General features: G+C 42.7%; 1 protein-coding gene across 3 annotated transcripts in view; it reads left to right on the forward strand.

Moving 5' to 3' along the window:
- Positions 1-228: 228 nt before the first annotated feature.
- The window catches only part of ell2 (elongation factor for RNA polymerase II 2), a 35,744-nt gene continuing 13,906 nt past the window's right edge, over positions 229-22,066 (forward strand). For 2 of the 3 annotated variants that reach the window (XM_029693258.1, XM_029693259.1), the window contains exons 1-10: positions 229-411; positions 9,125-9,172; positions 10,006-10,127; positions 10,362-10,513; positions 14,506-14,765; positions 16,082-16,206; positions 16,317-16,389; positions 16,592-17,321; positions 19,704-19,764; positions 19,952-20,123. In XM_029693258.1, coding sequence (XP_029549118.1) covers positions 280-411; positions 9,125-9,172; positions 10,006-10,127; positions 10,362-10,513; positions 14,506-14,765; positions 16,082-16,206; positions 16,317-16,389; positions 16,592-17,321; positions 19,704-19,764; positions 19,952-20,123 — 1,875 coding nt within the window. In that variant the 5' untranslated portion in view covers positions 229-279. The remainder of the gene's footprint in view (positions 412-9,124; positions 9,173-10,005; positions 10,128-10,361; positions 10,514-14,505; positions 14,766-16,081; positions 16,207-16,316; positions 16,390-16,591; positions 17,322-19,703; positions 19,765-19,951; positions 20,124-22,066) is intronic. The other variant, XM_029693257.1, reaches the window with a different exon arrangement.

The raw sequence follows: 22,066 nt of genomic DNA on the forward strand, positions 1-22,066 counted from the left end.
ATAGTAGTGGACAGACCACAGCTGATTCGACCCATTCTTTTCACTTCTCAAAAGAAAGAGTTCTACAATGACAAACTCTAGCATTCATACACTGAGGGACTGAAGTCTGAGGAGGGCTGAAATTACATATGGTTATTAGATAGGAAAGAAAAAGTCAGCCCAATCAGACAAAAAAAACTAGAACAAGCCCTTGGGGGAGTCCCTCCCTTGAATTTGTGCTAGGTGGAGTAACTATATGCTCGGACATAAGACCAAGACGATGGTAGAGGGTTGGTAAAGATGGCGGCGCTCTCCGTGGATGGGAGGTATGGACTGAATTGTGGCCGACGGAATACAGACCAAGTCACCGTATTGCACGTAAAATTGACAGATACAGCTTTCAGAGCTTTAGAAAGGTACCAAACCTCTAAGGTAAGTTGAATACATGTCTTATAGCTTACCTTATACAATTACCGATGCTATCAAAACTGGTGAACTAACTGCCACGCACAGTCAGGTTGAGCAAACGTTATTCAAATTACCTTGCTAGTTCACGTAACTTACTGTCAAACCAATAATGCATATGCCATGAAGTGAGTTAACAATTTGTGGATTACGAATCAAAGTTTGAGAGAAATGGATGTGTGTAGTCGATGTACTGTAGCTAGCTACATTTGGCAATGTAGCTAACGTTAGCTGGCTAACCAAATGTAATTTCCCCAACAACAAAAAAAGTAACGTTTTCCCCAGCCAAGTCCACTTTTTTTCTACTCAAGTCAGTACTGAAATGTGACACTAATCGCACTGTTTGGTGAAATCGCAGACTATTTTGATAGCAATTTCGCGTGACATCTTAACTTTAGCTAACTTACCATATGTTCTTAAGCCAAGGATTGGCACTGCAGTCAGTGTTTTGGAGATGTTAAGAAATCTTTTTTTTTTTTTAGCTAGCTAAGGTAGCTATCGTAAACCTTGATCATGACTGTTCCATTACACATTACAGTAGCTAAGTCATTGGACGAAGGCGTCTTCTGTACGGGGGAGTTTTGTTAAGAGCCCCGAAGCTTGGTCTGAACATTAACACGCATCAGTTGTGGAAGCATGATAAGGACCTTCACTTTCATATCAGCGAGAAACAATTTAAAAAAAAAACCAGAACGTTAAATAAATACACGCCATTATTGGGTTAGTGTTCCCACACGGCCATATCTCCACGTTACAGCGCGTGTTTACGGAAGACCGCTAAAACATCTAAACGTGAAGTCGATCATCAATTGCGACATGGTTCTAGAAACATAAAGCCCTTCACTTTCATATCACATCAAAATAATTTCACAAATTCAAAATACACACATACTGTACTTTTCAGTGACAACACCTTTTTTTTGGCTGCCTTCCATTACACATAGGAGTTCAGAGCATGCGAGATAGTAAATTAGCACTACCTCTAAAAATAAGATATAAGAAGGTCCTTGAACCTTAAAGGTGCAATATGCAGAAAACGTTGCTAAAATTATAATAGTTTGCCTAATGTCAGTTTGTGACAAAACAAGCTGTCATTGTGTGGAAAATAATTGTACCATCTAAACTGCTGTGAAATATATTTTCCATAACAGAAAATATTGTATTTTCAGTTGTTTGAAGCTGGTGTACAAAACCGAAAGTAAAAGATGCAAAAACAAAATTTAAGAACAGGAAGCATAGAAATAACGCACATAGAACAGATCTACCGCACCTGCTTTCATTGAGAATGACAGCTTTATAACTCATATTTCTATGTGAATTTGGTCGGGTCACCCAAAAAGTTACATATTGCAGCTTTAAGGAGTAATGGTAACAGGCTCCTTAAGAGTACATCTTTGGTTAGGGTCTATTGGTGACAAACGTCCTATGATACTATAATAAAGGAGATTGCAATCATAAGCTGAATTTATGACAGTAGTCAAAAGTTAGACAGCCAATCTAGCAAGTTCAGAAAGCAATTATTCTGACTAGCTAGTTAACATTATCTTGCTGGCTAGCGATACTAAAAGTTTTAGTAGATACATTAAAATGACAGTCCACTTAAATTACAAAATAAGTTGGCTAATGTTCCTTTTACCTTAAAAGTAGTCAGGGAGACTGTTGTCAACAGGGATGTTAGTTTACTTAGCTAGCCACTGTCACCAGCTGCTACCATTAGGTCAAACCTGTTTAAGATTACTAAATGTATAGTTTACAAATTCACACCACCATGGTCTACCATTTTTTTTGTATTTTATTTGTTTACATGTGTAGCTAGCTATGTTAGCATGTTTTATGAAATTCTCACCCAAAAATCACATTTTATAAAAAAAAAATCAAATTCACTCCGTTGTTACTTCTTATCTGCATCAATATATTGGTTTCATTCCAAACTATTTTTGGAATAGCAATACACCTTATTATAACAATGTTTTGGCTACAGACCTATCCAGTTGCTCCACACTCTGAGTTTGTCAGTGTACGTTATGTTCATGATTCAACTATGTTCATGACTAAACTCTTGACTTAAATGTGAATGTTACATTGGCAAGCTCCCCAGGCAAGACATTTTATTGCCAATCTTTATAGTAAGCATATAGCATAGGCTACTTGACTGTGTTTTTATATAGAACTTATAGGCCTATTTAACGTTTGATTGGGTTTTATGCTGTTTTCTTAAATACTAGTCGCTAGGGTTTCCACTTACTATGATTGCAATCTCCTTTATTATAGTATCATAGGACGTTTGTCACCAATAGACCCTAGCCAAAGATGTACTCTTAAAAAGATGTACTCTTAAGGAGCCTGTTCATGACAGCATGAACCCTTTTAAACTAGTGCTTTTCAGGAGTTTCTGGATGGGAGAGGTTCAATTTGCACACTGATTAATATAACTGTAAGGCTATTTTATTGTAAGAAAACATTACATATGCTTGCAAAACAGTTCACACATTAGACCTACAAGATATTCACAGAAAAGGGCTAACGGCAATAAAACATATATATATTTTTTTTAAATAGCATAGTTTTGCCCAAATTTAGAAAATCTGAGGCTAAAATGTTTTTTTCTTCTGTATTGGCAAGTACATTTCCTCTGTCTAATCTAGTGTCCTGGTGGGCAGTAGTGTTGGTATGTGATGTGGATTTGGTCTCATTCCATGGCTTTGCATACCAGGCTTTTCTCAGTGGCAAACACAGAATCATGACTCAGGAAAAAAAATCGTTGTCACAGTTGCACAAATTCCTATCACATCATCCTCTGGTGATTGTGGGCCCTTATGGACTCTGTTACCAAACCAATCTGTAGGGACCAAATAAAGCTAGCGTGTTAATCCCATGGCCGTACAACCTGTATTATCTGGAAGCACCTGAACAGAGATGCACTTATCGGGCCTCTGGGGCCTGTGATCAACCGAGGCCAGGAGTCCTGGGAAGTTCAATGGACTGTCAACAACACTACATAATTCCAGCAACAAGCTAGTCAGACTTTGTAGCATATTCCCAGAATGTTCAGGCCAGGGACCAATAAAAACATTTTTTAAATCCTAATCCAAATTATTGGATTTGAAGTTGAGAAACTGGGCCTAAAGGATTTCATTCAGGCACGGTTGGGACTTAAAGTGTGTTGAATGAAGAAGTTAAGATCTTGTCTTGTTAAGTAGCCTAATTCAAGTCAGTGGTGGAATGGGTGTCAGGAGGGGATATGGGAAGGAACACTGCCTTGGCCAATAGGAGCTTAGAACAAGCTGACAACAAGCCAATTGAAGATGGGAAGATGGTGCTGAAGAACATGGCTGACATTTTACATTCTCCCAACCAATTGTGCAAATTTTTTATTTTTTTTTGCGTTTTGTGTAACTTGTTTTTTAACCTATTGTGTACATAATGTTGCTGCTACCGTCTCTTATGACCGAAAATAACTTCTGGACATCAGAAAAGAGTACTCACCGTGGACTGGAAAAAACTTTTTCCTTTAACCAGTCCGACGAGGATATCCTGCTTTCACTGGAACAGGCCTAGATTCACACCTTCTGCGTGAAGAAAACATGCCAGAAAAAGGGACGCAGATCGGGGATCCTTGTGAGAAGCCGGAGGCGAGCAAGTGAACTCCCAATGCCTTCCATTCTCCTTGCTAATGTGCAATTGTTAAAAAATAAAATTGATGACCTACTATTAAGATTATCCTACCAGCGAGACATTAAAAACGACAACATCTTATGTTTCACTGTAACGTGGCAGAACAAAGAAATGGACAATATAGAGCTGGTGGGATTTTTCATGCACTGGTAAGACAAGGGGTGGGGGTGTGTCTTTTTGTCAATAACAGCTGGTGCGCCATGTCTAATATTAAAGAATTCTCGAGTTATTGCTTGCCTGAGGTAGAGTACCTTATGATAAGCTGTCGACCACGCTATCTACCAAGAGTTCTCATCTGTATTATTCGTAGCCGTCTATTTACCACCAGAAAGCAAAGCTGGCACTAAGACCGCTAGTCCACATCATTGTTTGTTGGTGATGTGGACCCCAAGGAACTTTAAACTCTCGACCTGCTCCACTACAGCCCTGTCTATGTTAATGGGGGCCTGTTCGGCCCGCCTTTTCCTGTAGTCCACGATCAGCTTCTTGGTCTTGCTCACATTGAGGGAGAGGTTGTTGTCCTGGTACCACACTGCTAGTTCTCTGACCACCTCCCTATAGGCTGTCTCGTCATTGTCGGTGATCACGCCTATCACTGTTATGTCGTCAGCAAACTTAATGATGGTGTTGGAGTTGTTTGGCCACGCAGTTGTGGGTGAACAAGGAATACAGGAGGGGACTAAGTACACACCCCTGAGGGGCCCCAGTGTTAAGGATCAGTGTGGCAGACGTGTTGTTGCCTACTCGTACCACCTGGGGGCGGCCCGTCAGGAAGTCCAGGATCCAGTTGCAGAGGGAGGTGTTTAGTCCCAGAGTCCTTAGCTTCGTGGGCACTATGGTGTTGAACGCTGAGCTGTAGTCAATGAACAGCATTCTCACGTAGGTGTTCCTTTTGTCCAGGTGAGAAAGGGCAGTGTGGAGTGCGTCATCAGTGGATCGATTGGGGCTGTATGTGAATTGGAGTGGGTCTAGGGTGTCTGGGAGGATGCTGTTGACGTGAGCCATGACCAGCCTTTCAAAGCACTTCATGGCTACCGACGTAAATGCCACGGGGCGGTAATCAATTAGGCAGGTTACCTTCGCTTCCTTGGGCACAGGGACTATGGTGGTCTGCTTGAAACATGTAGGTATTACAGACTTGGTCAGGGAGAGGTTGAAAATGTCAGTGAAGACACTTGACAGTTGGTCCATGCGTGCTTTGCGTATACGTCCTGGTAATCCGTCTGGCCTAGCGGCTTTGTGAATGTTGACCTGTTTTAAAAGGTTTTGTTCACATCGGCTACCGAGAGCGTTATCAGACAGTCATCCAGAACAGCTGGTGCTCTTGTGCATGCTTCAGTGTTGCTTGCCTCAAAGCGAGCATAATAGGCATTTAGCTCCTCTGGTAGGCTCATGTCACTGGGCAGCTTGTGTCTGGGTTTCCCCTTTGTAATCCGTAATAGTTTTCAAGCCCTGCCCCATCCAACGAGCGTCAGAGCAGGATTCAGTCTTAATCATGTATTGACGCTTTGCTTGTTTGATGGATGTTGCCTGTAATCCATGGCTTCTGGTTGGGATATGTACGTACAGTCACTGTGGGGACGACGTCATTGATGCACTTATTGATGAAGCCGATGACTGAGGTGGTGTATTCCTCAATGCCATTGGATGAATCCCAGAACATATTCCAGTCTGTGCTAGCAAAACAGTCCTGTAGTATAGCATCCGCGTCATATAACCACTTCCGTATTTAGCGAGTCACTGGTACTTCCTGCTTTAGTTGTTGCTTGTAAGCAGGAATCAGGAGGATATAATTATGGTCAGATTTGCCAAATGGAGGGCGGGGGAGAGCTTTGTATGCATCTGTGTGTGGCGTAAAGGTGGTCTAGGATTTTTTTCCCCCCCTGGTTGCACATGTGACCTGCTGGTAAAACTGATGTAAGTTTGCCTGCATTAAAGTCCTCGGCCACTACATTTTACATTTTAGTCATTTAGCAGACGCTCTTAACCAGAGCGACTTACAGTAGTGAATGCATACATTTCATTTCATGCATTAAAAAAAAAATAAAAAAAAATGTTTTATTGTACAGGCCACCCGTGGGAATCGAACCCACAACCCTGGCGTTGCAAACACCATGCTTTACCAACTGAGCCACATTTTCTTCTTTGCTTATGGATTATAGAGTTGGTTGAGAGTAGAGGTCGACCGATTATGATTTTTCAATGCCGATAGCGATTATTGGAGGACCAAAAAAGCCGCTGCCGATTTGATCATTTTTTTTATTTATTTAAATGTATTTATTTAATTTATTTTTTGTAATAATGACGACAATTACAACAATACTGAATGAACACTTATTTTAACTTAATATAATACATCTATAAAATCAATTTAGCCTCAAATAAATAATGAAACATGTTAAATTGGAGAAGAACGTAAAAGTGCATTATGTGCCATGTAAGAAAGCTAACGTTTAAGTTCCTTGCTCAGAACATGAGAACATATGAAAGCTGTTGGTTCCTTTTAACATGAGTCTTCAATATTCCCAGGTAAGAAGTTTTAAGTTGTAGTTATTATAGGACTATATCTCTCTATACAATTTGTATTTCATATACCTTTGACTATTTCTTATAGGCACTTTAGTATTGCCAGTGTAACAGTATAGCTTCCGTCCCTCTCCTCGCTCCTACCTGGGCTCAAACCAGGAACACATCGACAACAGCCACCCTCGAAGCAGCGTTACCCACCACGGCGACCTGTGTGCTCTCGTTGGCTGGCCCTCGCTTCATACTCGTCGCCAAACCCACTGACTCCAGGTCATCTATAAGTCTTTGCTAGGTAAAGCCCTGCCTTATTTCAGCTCACTGGTCACCATAGCAGCACCCACCCGTAGCACATGCTCCAGCAGGTATATTTCACTGGTCACCATCAAAGCCAAGAACTCCTTTTGGCCGCCTTTCCTTCCAGTTCTGTGCTGCCAATGACTGGAACGAACTGCAAAAATCACTGAAGCTGAAGACTTATGTCTCTCACTAGCTTTAAGCATCTGCTGTCAGAGCAGCTTATAGATCATTGCACCTGTACATAGCCCCTCTGTAAATAGCCCATCCAACTACCTCATCCCCATATTTTTTATGTATTTTTTTCCCTTTGCACCCCAGTATCTCTACTTGTACATTCATCTTCTTCTCATCTATCACTCCAGTGTTTAATTGCTAAATTGTAATTATTTCGCAACTATGGTCTATTTATTGCCTTACCTCACTTATCTTACTTCTTTTGCACACACTGTATATAGATTTTTCTATTGTTATTGACTACGTTTGTTTATTCCATGTGTAACTCTGTTTGTCTCACAGTTTTTCTTTATCTTGGCCAGCTCGCAGTTGTAAAATGAGAACTTGTTCTCAACTGGCCTACCTGGTTAAATAAAGATGAAATTAAATAAAATAAAATCGTGATGGTAAACCTGGTATGTGTATTGTGACAACATGAGCAAGTTTACTTGCGCTTATCATTTTTAGTGTACACTGTAAAGGGAAATTTGCTGAAGGGAAGTTCCTGAAGTTTCAAAACAGCCAGGGAAGAACCTATTCTGCCGTGCCAATGTTTACTCATGTAGCTACCATTATACGCAACCTGTTGATGTAATCTGACTACATGTGATTTACTTTATTATGATCAGACATACAGTGCCTTCGGAAAGTATTCAGACCCGTTGACTTTTTCCACATTTTGTTACGTTACAGCCTTATTCTAAAATGGATGAAATAAAAATAAATCTTCAGCAAACAGGTTTATAGAAATCTTTGCAAATGTATTACCTAAGTATCCTGTTTCCATTGATCACCCTTGAGATGTTTCTACAACTTGATTGGAGTCCAACAATCTTAAATGGAAGAAGTTTGGAACCACCAAGACTCTTCCCAAGACTTTCAGACCATGAGAAACAAGATTATTTGGTCTGATGAAACCAATATTGAACTCTTTGGCCTGAATGCCAAGCATCACTTCTGGAGGAAACCTGGTACCATCTCTACGGTGAAGCATGGTGGTGGCAACATCATGCTTTTCAGCGGCAGGGACTGGGAGACTAGTCATGATTTGAGGGAAAGATAAACGGAGCAAAGTACAGAGATCCTTGATAACCTGCTCAGGACCTCAGACTGGGGTGAAAGTTCACCTTCCAACAGGACAACGATCCTAAGCACACAGTCAAGACAACACAGGAGTGGCTTTGGGACAAGCCTGAGTGGCCCGGACCTGAACCCGATCGAGCATCTCTGGAGAGACCTGAAAATAGCTGTGTAGCAATGCTCCCCATCCAACCTGACAGCTTGAGAGGATCTGCAGAGAAGAATGGGACGAACTCCTCAAATACAGGTGTGCCAAGCTTGTACTGAGTAAATGGTCTGAATACTTATGTAAATTGTAATATTTCTGTGTTTTTTATTTGATAAACTAGGAAAAATGTCTCATCCTGTTTTTTGCTTTGTCGTTATGGGGTATTGTGTGTGTGTGTGTGTGTGTGTGTTGATGAGGGGGGGAAATGTGATCAATTTTAGAATAAGGCTGTAACCTAACAAAATGTGGAAAAAGTCATGGTCTGAATACTCGCTAATTCTGAGGTAATGCTGATATGTGACCATTTTGTCTGAGATGCCTATTATTTTCACTGCTTCAACCTAAGAGGGAGTTTCATATTCCTACTCTTACTGCACTTTTTGCTCGTTGCAAATTCATGAAACTAAACATGCTTTTGCTAGCTAGCTTCTTAGCTAGTTGATTTGCCAGATGAAACACTATATGCTTACCAATAGCATATGAGCAGTGACTGGTTGACAGAATGGCCTGCTTTTGTCACTTAATGAGAAACAACTCTGGGTTTTTTTCTTCTCAACCACATCTCAGTGATAGTCCAGTTGTAACTGAGTGACATTCACATTATTGTTATGATGGAACAACTTACAATCAATGCTTATATTGAAAATGTGTAGTCTAATCCCTTCCCTCTTTTTTTTTCAGAATGAAACGTCCTTGCGGCCAACAATGCAATTCAAGGGACTCCAAGGGGTAAGTATGTTCACATGTCAAATCTTCATTTTGACTTGAGAGCTACAGTACTAGTTATGGGTCAACCCTGTGGGGGTAAACAACTTTTAATGCAACCATTATTGAAGACTTAAGCAACCTATCATTTGAGCGCTGGTGGTGTATACATTAAATACAATTCCTACCCTAGCTGGTGTAGACCCAATGTTTTTGTGTTGGTTTCAATTAAATATATATTTGTTAAGCTACGAGTTGTATTTAGAGGCTTGTGGCCTAACTCTTTCCACCCTTCTGAAAGCATCTGGTTAACCCCTGACTACCTGCGCTGTACACTATGAATAGTTGAACTCTCCAATGTCTCAATATCTATAAATACTTCTCTGGCAGTCTGCAGCTGGGCCCAGAGCAGAAGGAACACACACACACATGCACACCTAGCAACTCAGACCTCTAAGATCTGCTTGTGCCATGCAAGCTCACGTTCTCATTAGTCTCAGATCCCACCGCTCAGATCAGTCTATATTGACAGATGCAACACACTGAACATCACTGTAAAGTGTTAATGTTACGAGACCTTGAGAAATTAGACCCAGTTGAGTGTTTTTTACAGATGGTTTGCTATTTGGCATGACTGACTCTCACATTCAAATATGAGCAAAATCTATTCTTCCGGGCACTATAGCAGTAGAGGAAAATGAAATCCCATTTCCCTTCAGAATGATCGAGTACCTCTGTGCAATACCGTCACTCCTGGCAGTTTCATGCATATAGGGAAGAGAGGGACGCTCCTTGTTTTCTGTGTTTGATGAATACTTTTTGTATTAATTGATTTCCTTTTGATGTGAACCTCACAGCGTATTAAGATCCCAAGGACTGACTCTCCAGATGGATCTCAGAACTTTGACTTCTACCTGTCCAACGTGGGCAAGGACAACCCTCAGGGAAGCTTTGAGTGCATCCAACAATATATGTCCAGGTAAGCACCCTCTGGAATGAAACCAAACATGTGGCAATGCTCGCTACTGAAGAGCCAGTGTAAATTGTTGTAAGCTGGTTAGTTAACTGAAATAATTGTCACTCTGGTGTCAGAATTTGATGTCATTGAGCCGTGTTAATGAGTAATTGGTTGAATTGAGATGGGTCCATGTTGAGAAACCCTGTGCTGTATGACTGAAATCCCCACCTCCAACCCCCTCCCTGTCCTCTCCAGTTCGGGGACCCCCCACCTGGTGTCCTTGGGGGTGGTTCAAGACAAAGTCACGTTGTGTACCACTAACGACTCCTACCAGGTGACTCGGGAGCGCATGACGCTGGCCGAGGAGGATGGGACCAAAGTCCTCAAGCCTGGAGGCCAGTTCAAAGGCAAGTTCCATCCATTTAAGCCCACATTTCCGTTGTTTGCGCCTGACTAAGCCCTTTGGGTCCAGCCCATTAAGGCTTGTTCATATTGGCAGTTTGAAGTGACTCCACTCCAAATTTTTGGGATATCCGATTCAAATTTGTTGTTTTTCCTGTAGTCTAAAAAGCCAAAAAGCACATGGAATCAGATATTTCGAGACCCATTTCAAACCACCTTCGTAGGTGGTTTGAAATTGGATACAAATCTGATTCCTGGCCATGCGACTTGTCTGAATGCATATAAATCAGATGTAAGTGGTTTTTAGACCTATTTGGCATATATTGTTGCTTGCTAGCTACTGACAGTTTGACAAGAACGTGTGGTAGTTAACTAGCTTGTTAATTGTTTACGAACAAATTAGTAAATGTGCTAGAAAGCTAGCTAGGTAGCTGATTAGCTTGTTGACTGCCGTGGTTAGCCAAAAAGGACTCATTTTGAAAGCTAGCAGTAGTGCACTGACATGCTAGCTGTTCCCATAGACTTCCTATCATTGAACAACTATCCATTTAAAAGCGCGTCTCAGCAGATAGATATAATTACGTCTTTTTTTTGCAGCGGTGGCAACAATTCAGCAGCGTTTGGTCACCACTCCTAAATGAATATAGGGGAAACACTCACTTATGAGTATTGTCACTGTCTGCCACCACAGCCATATCTGGGTTAGTCGCACTCTGCAAATAGTTCTTATTTAACGACAGCACTGGTCTACAGCCAAACCAATTGTCTTACCTTTCTATTTCTAATACACTGCGACTGGATTAAGGTCGGCCATGTGGAAAAGGGAAAGTAAATCTCGGGCTAATCTAATTTGGCTCTCTCATCCCGTTTTGCCGGTGGCGATACGCTGCACATTCTCTGTCTCCTTTTCCCTCGTAACAGCTCACTGTTGCTGTAACTAGCCATGCAAAATCTACCTCCACTTGCCTGGGAGTGGATGGAGTTCTCCCACAGCAGAGGGCCATAAACTGAGTTTCACTGGCAAAGAGTTTTTCTTCAGGCGCCATGCAACAACATAGATTTGATGTCACCCAAATGGCCCATTTGCCACCAGTTATGTTATTCTAAAAGGCAGTGTGCCCCATAGGCTTCTTGGTATGTGATTATAATTTTAGTGCCTTGTGTTTTACGCAATTATGTGACATGCCTGGATTTGAAACTTTTTTTTATTGAAAGATTTTATCAAACTGTTCCCTTTTCATTATGCTAGATGGTCCAGCACCATCATCAGACAATTGCTTTAATTTTTGGTGTAATTCTCATTACGGGATAAGCCTAAAATACAGGATCAAATCTTGCTATGTCACATGATTGCGCAAAACACAGCGTCACAAGTTTGTCTAAATAGGCGTTACAGTTTAGACGATCGTGTAGGAACGTTCGTAAAGGGTGAGATGTTCTGGGCTTGTCCACGGTTTCTAATAGAAATAGAGTTCCAGATATCTACATGAATTGGTATTGTTTATTTAACATGGCATTGCATGTTTTCTCACAGTAAGCAGATTTGCGTCTTTGCTGGGAGGGTTTTTACGTCAAGGGCTGCTCTGGAACTATATTTAATGTTGCAATATGTACGTTTTTAGGTGACCTGACCAAATTTACAGATGTGTTTTTAGAAATGTCATTCTCAATGAAAGCAAGTCTAAGAAGTGGTAGATCTGTTCTATGTATGCTATTTATATGCTTCCCATTCTCAAGTTTTGTTTTTGCATCTTTCACTTTTGGTGTTGTACACCAGCTTCAAACAGCTGAAAGTACAATATTTTTGCTTATGGAAAATGTATTTCATAGCAGTTTAGATGGTACAATGATTCTCTACACTAGCTTGTTTTTTCACAAACTGAAATTAGGCAAATTATTAGAATTTTAGCAACCAGGAAATGGCTGGATACTGCATCTTTAACTGCAGGAATCCATGAAATCTTTGCTCTCCGTACTCTCAAACTTGAAAAGTCAGTTAAACCAACCCTCTTTCGGTCTAGTTTCTGCCCGTGGGGATTAATTTGCATATTGTGTCCCAGATGGAAACTGAGAGGGGAGCAGAAGAAAGGGGTGGAGTTTGGGCATGTAACAGCTGGCTCAGTAGAAGCACTCCTATTAACATGTGCAAAATTAGCCCTAACCTTCATTTATTTAGTTTGTTTAGGCTTTGTCTGTTATGTATGTTGGCCTGGGGCCTTATGCAATGTTTGTCTTAATAAATGGGAGACCCATTTACTTGATACCATTCAGAGTTTAGTACGCCAAAGTGAAATCATAAACACACAGCACTGCTACACGACACGGCAGGTCTGTTGGTTTGAATGACATGCATCAAATTTTATTGGTCACATTGTTGTGAATTGTTAGATACTACTGCACTGTTGGAGCTAGGAACACAAGCTTTCGCTACACCCGCAATAACATCTGCTAAATATGTGTATGTGACCTATCAAATTTAATTTGATGCATGTCATGGCAGAAGCTATCATTCTGATAGCATGCCAACAGAGCTGCTGTGATGGGTAGCTGTGTTTTTGTCTCCCATGTAAAGTCACTAGGCTGGCCAGCGCTGAAAGCAAAGCTGATTTAGCAGCTGACGCAAGCAACTCACCTACTTCAGTCTCTCACCAGGACTTGAGGCAGCAAAATTGAGGTGTGGTTTGTGCACATAGACTGCGAGAGATCTCTATCAGCATTTGCCTGGAGGAGGCGGCAGACGAGGGTACACGTTTCTCTCTAACCTTTAATCTTGTAGAGCGCTTTAGAATTTCATAATCGCTGGAGAGCATTATGGAGAAATGTCAAGGCATCCTGACTAATCAGACGACTTATGAGCTGGGGGCCAGATTCTCTGGATCCTCTTAATGACATTGACTTTTACATTGGGAACTCAAAGTCTCTCCAAATCAGGCTTCTATGATGTATCTTGTACTAGTAACGTACAGTCAGTTCAAATTCAGTCCACATACAGTTCCCGAACACACAATAGTTAAGTAGCAACTTTGCCTCTTTAGGGCAGGGTACCCCAACTGCAGCACCTGGGCTGAATTTGGCCCGCAGGTGGTTTTATTTGGCCCAACAACAAATAACTCTGAGCATTTAAAAATATTTATTTTGTTTGTCACAAGACTGTAAAAACACCAGGGAATCATCTCCAAGTGATTTTAATTTTGGAAATATGTTCAAGTATTCCCACGCATAATAGCGAGATACATAGCGAGATACATGATCTTATGCAAATGTAAGCAATATTTGAAATAGTTTGTCATATTATACTTAACGAAAATATAAACACAGCATGTAAAGTGTTGGTCCCATGTTTCATGAGCTAAGATTAAAGCTCCCAGAAATGTTCCATACATACAAAGGTTATTTCCCTAAAATGTTGTTCACTAATATGTTTATATCCCTGTTAGTGAGCGTTTCTCCTTCACCCAAGATAATCCACTTGACAGGTATAGCATATCAAGAAGCTGATTAAACGGCATGATCATTACACAGGTGTACTTTGTGCTGGAAACAATAATGGCCACTCTAAAATTGTGTTTATATTTTTGTTTAGTGTATATCTGTTTGGACTTTCAATTTGACCAACCATCCGCTCAAGAAAAAAATCTGCCTGCTGCTGAATGTAATTGATTTATCCCTGCTCTAGTGCTCCAAGTGCCTGCTGGCTTTCGTACTCATCTTTCAGTCAGTGTTCAATAACATTATGTTGTCATATTAATAATAAAACGTTTTAGTTAGTGACTAAGCTGCTAGTTAACGAGGAGTGCCGTTTCTGCTGTAAACTCAATTGAGGTAAGCAATACAACATTTAACTGATTCATTTAAGTATCAGAGAAACAAATGATCAAATAAATGGATTGTGGAGTTCTTAGGTTCCATAATGCCATGGTCTCAACGGATATTGGTTTTGGGCAGATGGTGTGCCATTTTTCTCAGTGTCACCTCCTTCGCCCCTCTCTAACCTCAGGTAAGAAAGTCCAGATCCGCAAGCCAGCGCCGTCAGGCTCTGAACCAGTCGCGGAGCGCAAACGCTCCACCCCTATAAACCCAGCCAAGACCATCCGCAAGTGCCTTGCCAACAACCCGGTTTCCCAGCGCCCGTACCGTGACCGCCTTGTTCACCTGCTGGCGTTGCGCTCCTACAAGAAGCTGGAGCTACTGGCCAGGCTGCAGCGGGACGGGGTCAGTCAGAAGGACCGCAGCTCTCTTGGGAGCACCCTGCAACAAGTAAGGCTAGCGCCCTGCAACAAGTAAGGATAAGGATAAGGCTAGCGCCCTGCAACAAGTAAGGATAAGGCTAGCGCCCTGCAACAAGTAAGGATAAGGCTAGCGCCCTGCAACAAGTAAGGATAAGGCTAGCGCCCTGCAACAAGTAAGGATAAGGCTAGCGCCCTGCAACAAGGCTAGAAGCCAATTTATGCTTGGTCCGGAAATGTGGTTGGATGCTCTGTATAGAGGGTGTGATGTAATTGAGGCATGCAGAGGCCAAAATTGAGCTCCGCATTGCTGTGCGCCTTCCAAATTTTGTAACAATGTGGAGGGCTTGCTCCGCATTGACATGATTGGTTAACGGTAGGTGGGGGCGGGACGTCCAGTATCAACACAAACTCACTTCCTTCACAACTGCTCTATGAAGCGCAAGAAGTATGAATGCCCTGCCTTCTGCAGAGGCCGTATCGCAGTAAATGCTGTACGCCACTGCAGACGCCAGATTGACCATGCAGATCCTTTGAGTACCTCTGCAACAAGTAAGACTAAGACTAGCAGCCTGCAACAAGTTTGGTTACAACTCTGCAACCATTATAGCTAGCATCCTGCAACAACAAGAGAGGGGGGGTAGAACCCTAAAACAAGTAAGAGGGAGGAGAATAGTACCTTATTATTGGTTTCATATGAAACTGGGGGGGTTTCAAGCTATTTATGTCAAGTATGAGTAACTGGCAGCACTGTATGAGACGACAAATGATACTGTTTACCCTTAGGACCCCTCACCCTTCTTAGGCATTAAACACTGAATGCAAATCAGTCTAGGAGACCAATTCCCTGTAGTACAAAGACCTTCATTCACAATTACTGAACACAGCAAGAACCAAACAGCCATACATTAAAGCCATTAGTCTTATTAGACAGACACACAGCAAGAACCAAGCGCGCTTAGATCACACAGCAAGAATCAAGCACACAGACACACTTATACTAGCTATTGCAGATGACGTACTGTACTACTCAGACTGGTTTACTTCGCAACAGCAACTGTGGTAAGCAGACTACCCATGCTTGGTATATAGAAAACACAATACTCATAGTTGTTTGGGGATTTGCCTAATGTTGTGATTGAATACAGAGATGCTGGATTGAAATGCAGTGATTTCATACCCAGGTTGAGATGAAAGTAGGGCAGGCATTAACGGAAGAAAAGTCTAACTCTTCGGGGGAAAAAGTAATACCAGCGGTTGTATTTGAATTGCTTTTAATGCTCCCAAATGATTGGAGGCACTTTTTTTTCAAATGGAAGTCTTGTTTGTGGGTATATTTGTTCGCAGGTGGCCAACCTGAACCCCAAAGATAACTCGTACACTCTGAAGGACTTTGTGTACCGTGAGGTGCAGAGGGACTGGCCGGGCTACTCTGAGGATGACCGCGTTCAGGTCAATGGGATTCTGGCCCGGTAGGTCACAATACATTTCACCCTCCTGAACAGCCCTTGCATTTCTTGCAAGCAGAACCTCGTGGTAACTATGTAGCAGCGACTCACAGTTGGTTCTCCCGCTCTCTCAGGAAACTGGGCCTTCCCACTGAGCCGCTTTCCTCCAGCAGTCCTCCTAAAGATGGCTTCCCAGGCTCCCCACAGGTAACGCCTCAACTCTACACTCTGTTAGACACAAAGCTGCGTGTAAGCTAACAGACAAGCCAAACCTGATGACCAGGTCTCTCCTGTAAAGAGACATTTTCTCAAGCCTATGCAAATAAATGTTTACTAAGATCAAAAATAGCCTTTTATCACTCATTCACAATAGAGATCTTTTGTGTTTTGAATCGTTTGTGTCTTTCAGAAGTGCCAGCCCGAGTTACCAAGTCACTTCACTGACCCCTTGATGCCCAAGAAGCCCCGCATTTCCCATGTCACCAGCCAAGGGCCACCCGCCGCCCCCACCTCGTCCTCTAGAGAGCGTCGCAGCGCCACGAAGGGGGACAACAGCCACCACAGCGCCGCTGCCACCCCCAAACGCTCATCTCTCCCAGCCAGGCCCACCACGGCTGGCCCGCCCCTCAACCACCACCCCCCTCCCTCCCAGCTGCCCGTTTCTCATCGCCGTCGTCTGTCTCATCACCCTGGCCTGGGCTCCAACTCCAACTCGCCCAGCACGCCTGAGGGCCGTGGCACCCAGGACCTGCCCCTTGACCAGAGCTCAACCTGCCTGGACCCCTCCTCCTCACCGATAGCCACCCCCAGCCCCCCAGGCAGGACCGCCGACCGCTATGGCTCCGGCATGCCGCCACCAGCCAGCTCCAGCCACCCAGCCCTCACCATCTCCTCTTCATCATCCTCTACCATTATCCCCCCTCCCTCTCCCAGCAGAAGCAAGAAGTCAAAGAAGCACAAAGAGAAGGGCAGAGAGAAGGAGCGGTGTAGGGAGGGGCGCAGCATCACATGCGATGGCGTCAGCCCCCCAGAGGTACAGGTTGAGGACGGCCAAAGGCCCAGGAAGAGACACCGCTCCAAGGGGGAGGAAAGGCGAAGGCCAGTCATCCCCGCCAAAAGCCCAGTCTGCTCGGACGAAGGTAGTCTACCTTAATGCCTTGGTTCGGCTTCATGCTTGAAAGCCTTGTTAAGAAGGGAATGGTGTGAGTGCTTGCTCATTATCATGCAAAGCCTGATTCCAATCCATGGTTTTGTAATAACAGCAATGCACTACTGTGTTAGACAACCAGGCATTGAAAGTGCACTGATGGTGTGAATGCTTGGAAAGGGCAAAGTGTATGCATGCTTTGAACATGATGGGCTGCTTGCATATTGGAGTACGTTTCTCACTTGAGTTGTATGTATGTACAGTTGAAGTCGGAAGTTTACATGCATACACTTAGGTTGGAGTCATTAACTCGTTTTTCAACCACTCCCCAAATTTCTTGTTAACGAACTATAGTTTTGCCAAGTCGGTTAGGATATCTACTTTGTGCATGACGCAAGTCATTTTTACAACAATTGTTTACAGACCGTTTATTTCACATAATTCACTGTATCACAATTCCAGTGGGTCAGAAGATTACTGTGCCTTTTTTAAACAGCTTGGAAAATTCCAGAAAATGATGTCATGGCTTTAGAAGCTTCTGGTAGGCTAATTGACATCATTTGAGTCAGTTGGTGTACCTGTGGATGTATTTCAAGGCCTACCTTCAAACTCAGTGCCTCTTTGCTTGACATCATGGGGAAATCAAAAGAAATCAGCCAAAACCTCAGAAAACAAATTGTAGACCTCCACATGTCTGGTTCATCCTTGGGAGCAATTTCCAAACGCCTGAAGGTACCACGTTCATCTGTCATAACGCGTCATAACGCTCAGGAAGGAGACGCATTCTGTCTGCTAGAGATGAACGTACTTTGGTGCGAAAAGTGCAAATCAATCCCAGAACAACAGCAAAGGACCTTGTGAAGATGCTGGAGGAAACAGGTACAAAAGTATCTATATCCACAGTAAAAGGAGTCCTATATCGACGTAACCTGAAAGGCCGCTCAGCAAGGAAAAAGCCACTGCTCCAAAACCGCCATAAAAAAGCCAGACTACGGTTTGCAACTGCACATAGGGACAAAGATTGTACTTTTTTGAGAAATGTCCTCTGGTCTGATGAAACAAAAATAGAACTGTTTGGCCATAATGACCGTCATTATGTTTGGAGGAATAAGGGGGAGGCTTGCAAGCCGAAGAACACCATCCCAACCGTGAAGTACGGGGGTGGCAGCATCATGTTGTGGGGGTGCTTTGCTGCAGGAGGGACTGGTGCACTTCACAAAATAGATGGCATCACAAGGAAGGAAAATGATGCGGATATATTGAAGCAACATCTCAAGACATCAGTCAGGAAGTTAATGCTTGGTCGCAAATGGGTCTTCCAAATGGACAATGACCACAAGCATACTTCCAAAGTTGTGGCAAAAGGACAACAAAGTGAAGGTATTGGAGTGGCCATCACAAAGCCCTGACCTCAATCCTATAGAAAATGTGTGGGCAGAACTGAAAAAGCGTGTGTAAGCAAGGAGGCTGTGTCAGGAGGAATGGGCCAAAATTCACCCAACTTATTGTGGGAAGCTTGTGGAAGGCTACCTAAAACGTTTGAACCAAGTTAAACAATTTGAAGGCAATGCTACACTCAATTAGTACGTGGTATGTAAACTTCTGACCCACTGGGAATGTGATGAAAGAAATAAAAGCTGAAATAAATCATTCTCCCTACTATTATTCTGACATTTCACAGTCTTAAAATAAAGTGGTGATCCTAACTGACCTAAGACAGGGACTTTTTACTAGGATTAAATGTCATGAATTGTGAAAAACTGAGTTTAAATGTATTTGGTTAAGTTTTATGTAAACTTCCGACTTCAACTTGTATGTATGATGATTGATTAGTATTTATGTGCCAATTCTTCTCCATCCAACCTTACAAACCAATTTTCTTTCATCCTTTGGACTCTAGCTCAGCATTTTCTACTCTGTATGTGTCTGTGCCCTGTAATTGGTGCCAACAAACCTCTGATCATGGGAGTTAATTTCACTGATATACCTTGTCTTTATGATAAGTAAAGATTGGTCCGCCCTTAGCAGCACACTCAGAAATCTGTCCAAGGGTTCACTCTGACAACTGTTTCAAGACCAGTACTTTTGAATAGCTCGTTTTACATTTACATTACAGTTCAGTCATTTAGCAGGAGCTCTTATCCAGAGTGATGTATATTTCATTTTAAGATGGGTGGGACAACCACATCAGTCATAGTAAATACATTAAAAGGGAACAGAGTCAAGTGCGAGTGTTAGTTTTACAAACAAAAAAAATGATGTGGGGAGGGGGTGCGAGTCGGTGCGAGTCATTATTTTAAGGCTAGTAAAGAGAGCTGTTCTGATGTCAGTTGATGTAAAATAATTGTCGATGTGTTTCTTTGTTATTCCCCAGACAAAAAGAGGCCAGTCCACTCCACAGACTCCTCCCCCACTGTGATGCCAGATTACATATGGTGAGTACTTTACTGACTTAATCCTCTTTGTTCTATGTTGAACATGAACCTTCCATAAGAATGCCAGTGCTGCCAATCAACCTTTTTTGGGATGGTACCCCCTTTTAGCCCTCTCAAATACAATTAATTGAATGGCACGTGTGTGAATGTTTCCTGGTCACTGTCCTGTGCTGCTGTCCCCCTACAGTAAGTACATGGCAGTGGTGTCCATGGACCAGAGGCAGACTTACAAGGACAACTTCAACGCCGAGTATGAGGAGTACCGTATCCTGCATGCCCGTGTGGAGAAGATCACACGCCACTTCACCCAGCTAGACGCTCAGTGCAGGAGGCTGCCGCCTGGCACCAAAGAGTACCAGGTCAGATTATAACAAACTACACCACAGAACACCAGGTCAAAATACAACAATCTATGCCACATAACTTGAGGGGTATACTACAATGCTGGTTCAATGAGTTAACCAGTTAATTTCAATAAATAACCAGAAATGACTATTGATTTTCTGGTTAATTTAAGAAAGCTAAACTTGGATACAGTGCCTGGATATCTGAGCATGTCTTTCTCCAAGCTGATACAGTTTCTTCAGAAAGTGTTCACACCCCTTTATTTATTCCACATTTTGTTGTTAGAGCCTGAATTCAAAATGGATTACATTTGTTTTTTGTAACCTATCTACACACAATGCCACATAATGACAAAGTGAAAACATGTTTTTAGAAATGTTGTAAATGTATTGAACATGAAATACTTTGTCATGTAGTGTATTTCTGTATGTGGACACCTGCTTGTTGAACATCTCATTCCAAAATCATGGGCCTTAATATGGAGTTGTCCCCCCCCCTTTCTGCTAAAACAGCCTCTACTCTTCTGGGAAGGCTTTCCACTAGATGTTGGAACATTGATGCGGGGACTTGCTTCCATTCAGCCACGAGCATTAAGTGAGGTCAGGCACTGATATTGGGCGATTAGCCCTGGCTCACAGTCTGTTCCAATTCATCCCAAAGGTGTTCAATGGGGTTGAGATCAGGGCTCTGTGCAGGCCAGTCAAGTTCTTCCACACCGATCTCGACAGACCATTTCTGTATGGACCTCGCTTTGTGCGCTGGGGCATTGTCATTCTGAAACAGGAAAGGGCCTTCCCCAAACTGTTGCCACAAAGTTGGAAGCACAGAATCGTCTAGAATGTCATTGTATGCTGTTACGTTAAGATTTCCCTTCACAGGAACTAAGGGGCCTAGCTCAAACCACGAAACAGCCCCAGACCATTATTCCTCCTCCACCAAACTTTACAGTGGGCACTATGCATTCGGGCAGGTAGTGTTCTCCTAGCATCCGCCAAACCAGATTCATCCGTCGGACTGCCAGATGGTGAAGCGTGATCCATCACTCCAGAGAATGCGTTTCCACTGCTCCAGAGTCCAATGGCAGTGAGATTTACACCACTACAGCCAACACTTTGTATTGGGCATGGTGATGTTAGGCTTGTGTGTGGCTGCACGGCCATGGAAACCCATTTCATTATGCTTTTGTCATTTTTCTGTTGGAACGTAAATCTTCGCCCCAGTCACTTGCATTCTGAAGCAGGATCTCATCAAGATCTGGTCACATGCGCCAAATACAGCAGGTGGAGACTACCGTGAAATGCTTATTTACGAGTCCATTTCCAACAATGCAGAGTTAAAAAGACAGCATTTCCTTTTTTATTTAGTAAATATTTAACGCAATAAAATGAGGCTATACAAGGTATCAGTACCGAGTCAATGTGCAGTGGTACGAGGTATTACACTGTATATACATGTAGGTGTAAAAGTGACGAGGCAATCGGGATATTTAATTAACAGAGTAGCAACAGTGTGTGTGGGAGTGTCGGTGTAGTATGTGTGTGGGTAGAGACTAGTGAGTGTGCATAGAGCCGGTGCAAGAGTCAGTGCCTGTATTTGACTCCATTCATTGTTTCCGCCATCCATCCAGTCCCTGCCGCTGAAAAACATCCCTATAGAATGATGCTGCCACCATCATGCTTCACGGTAGGGACGATGTTCGACAGATGAGCTGTGCCAGGTTTTCTCTGGACATAATGCTTTGTGTTCGACCAAATAAACTTTTGACCATAATCTTTTGCCTTTATGATCAGAGTCTTTCACTGGCCTTTTTGCAAACTCCAGTCGTGCCTTTTTCTCAGGCGTGGCTTCTGTCTGGCCACTCTTTCATAAAGCCCAGATTGGTGAAGTGCTGTAGATTGTCCTTCTGGCAGGTTCTCCCATCTCCGCCAAGGAACTCTGTAGTTCTGTCAGAGTGGTC

This window comes from Salmo trutta, chromosome 16 (assembly GCF_901001165.1).
Source record: "Salmo trutta chromosome 16, fSalTru1.1, whole genome shotgun sequence".
NCBI classification, from domain to species: domain Eukaryota; kingdom Metazoa; phylum Chordata; class Actinopteri; order Salmoniformes; family Salmonidae; genus Salmo; species Salmo trutta.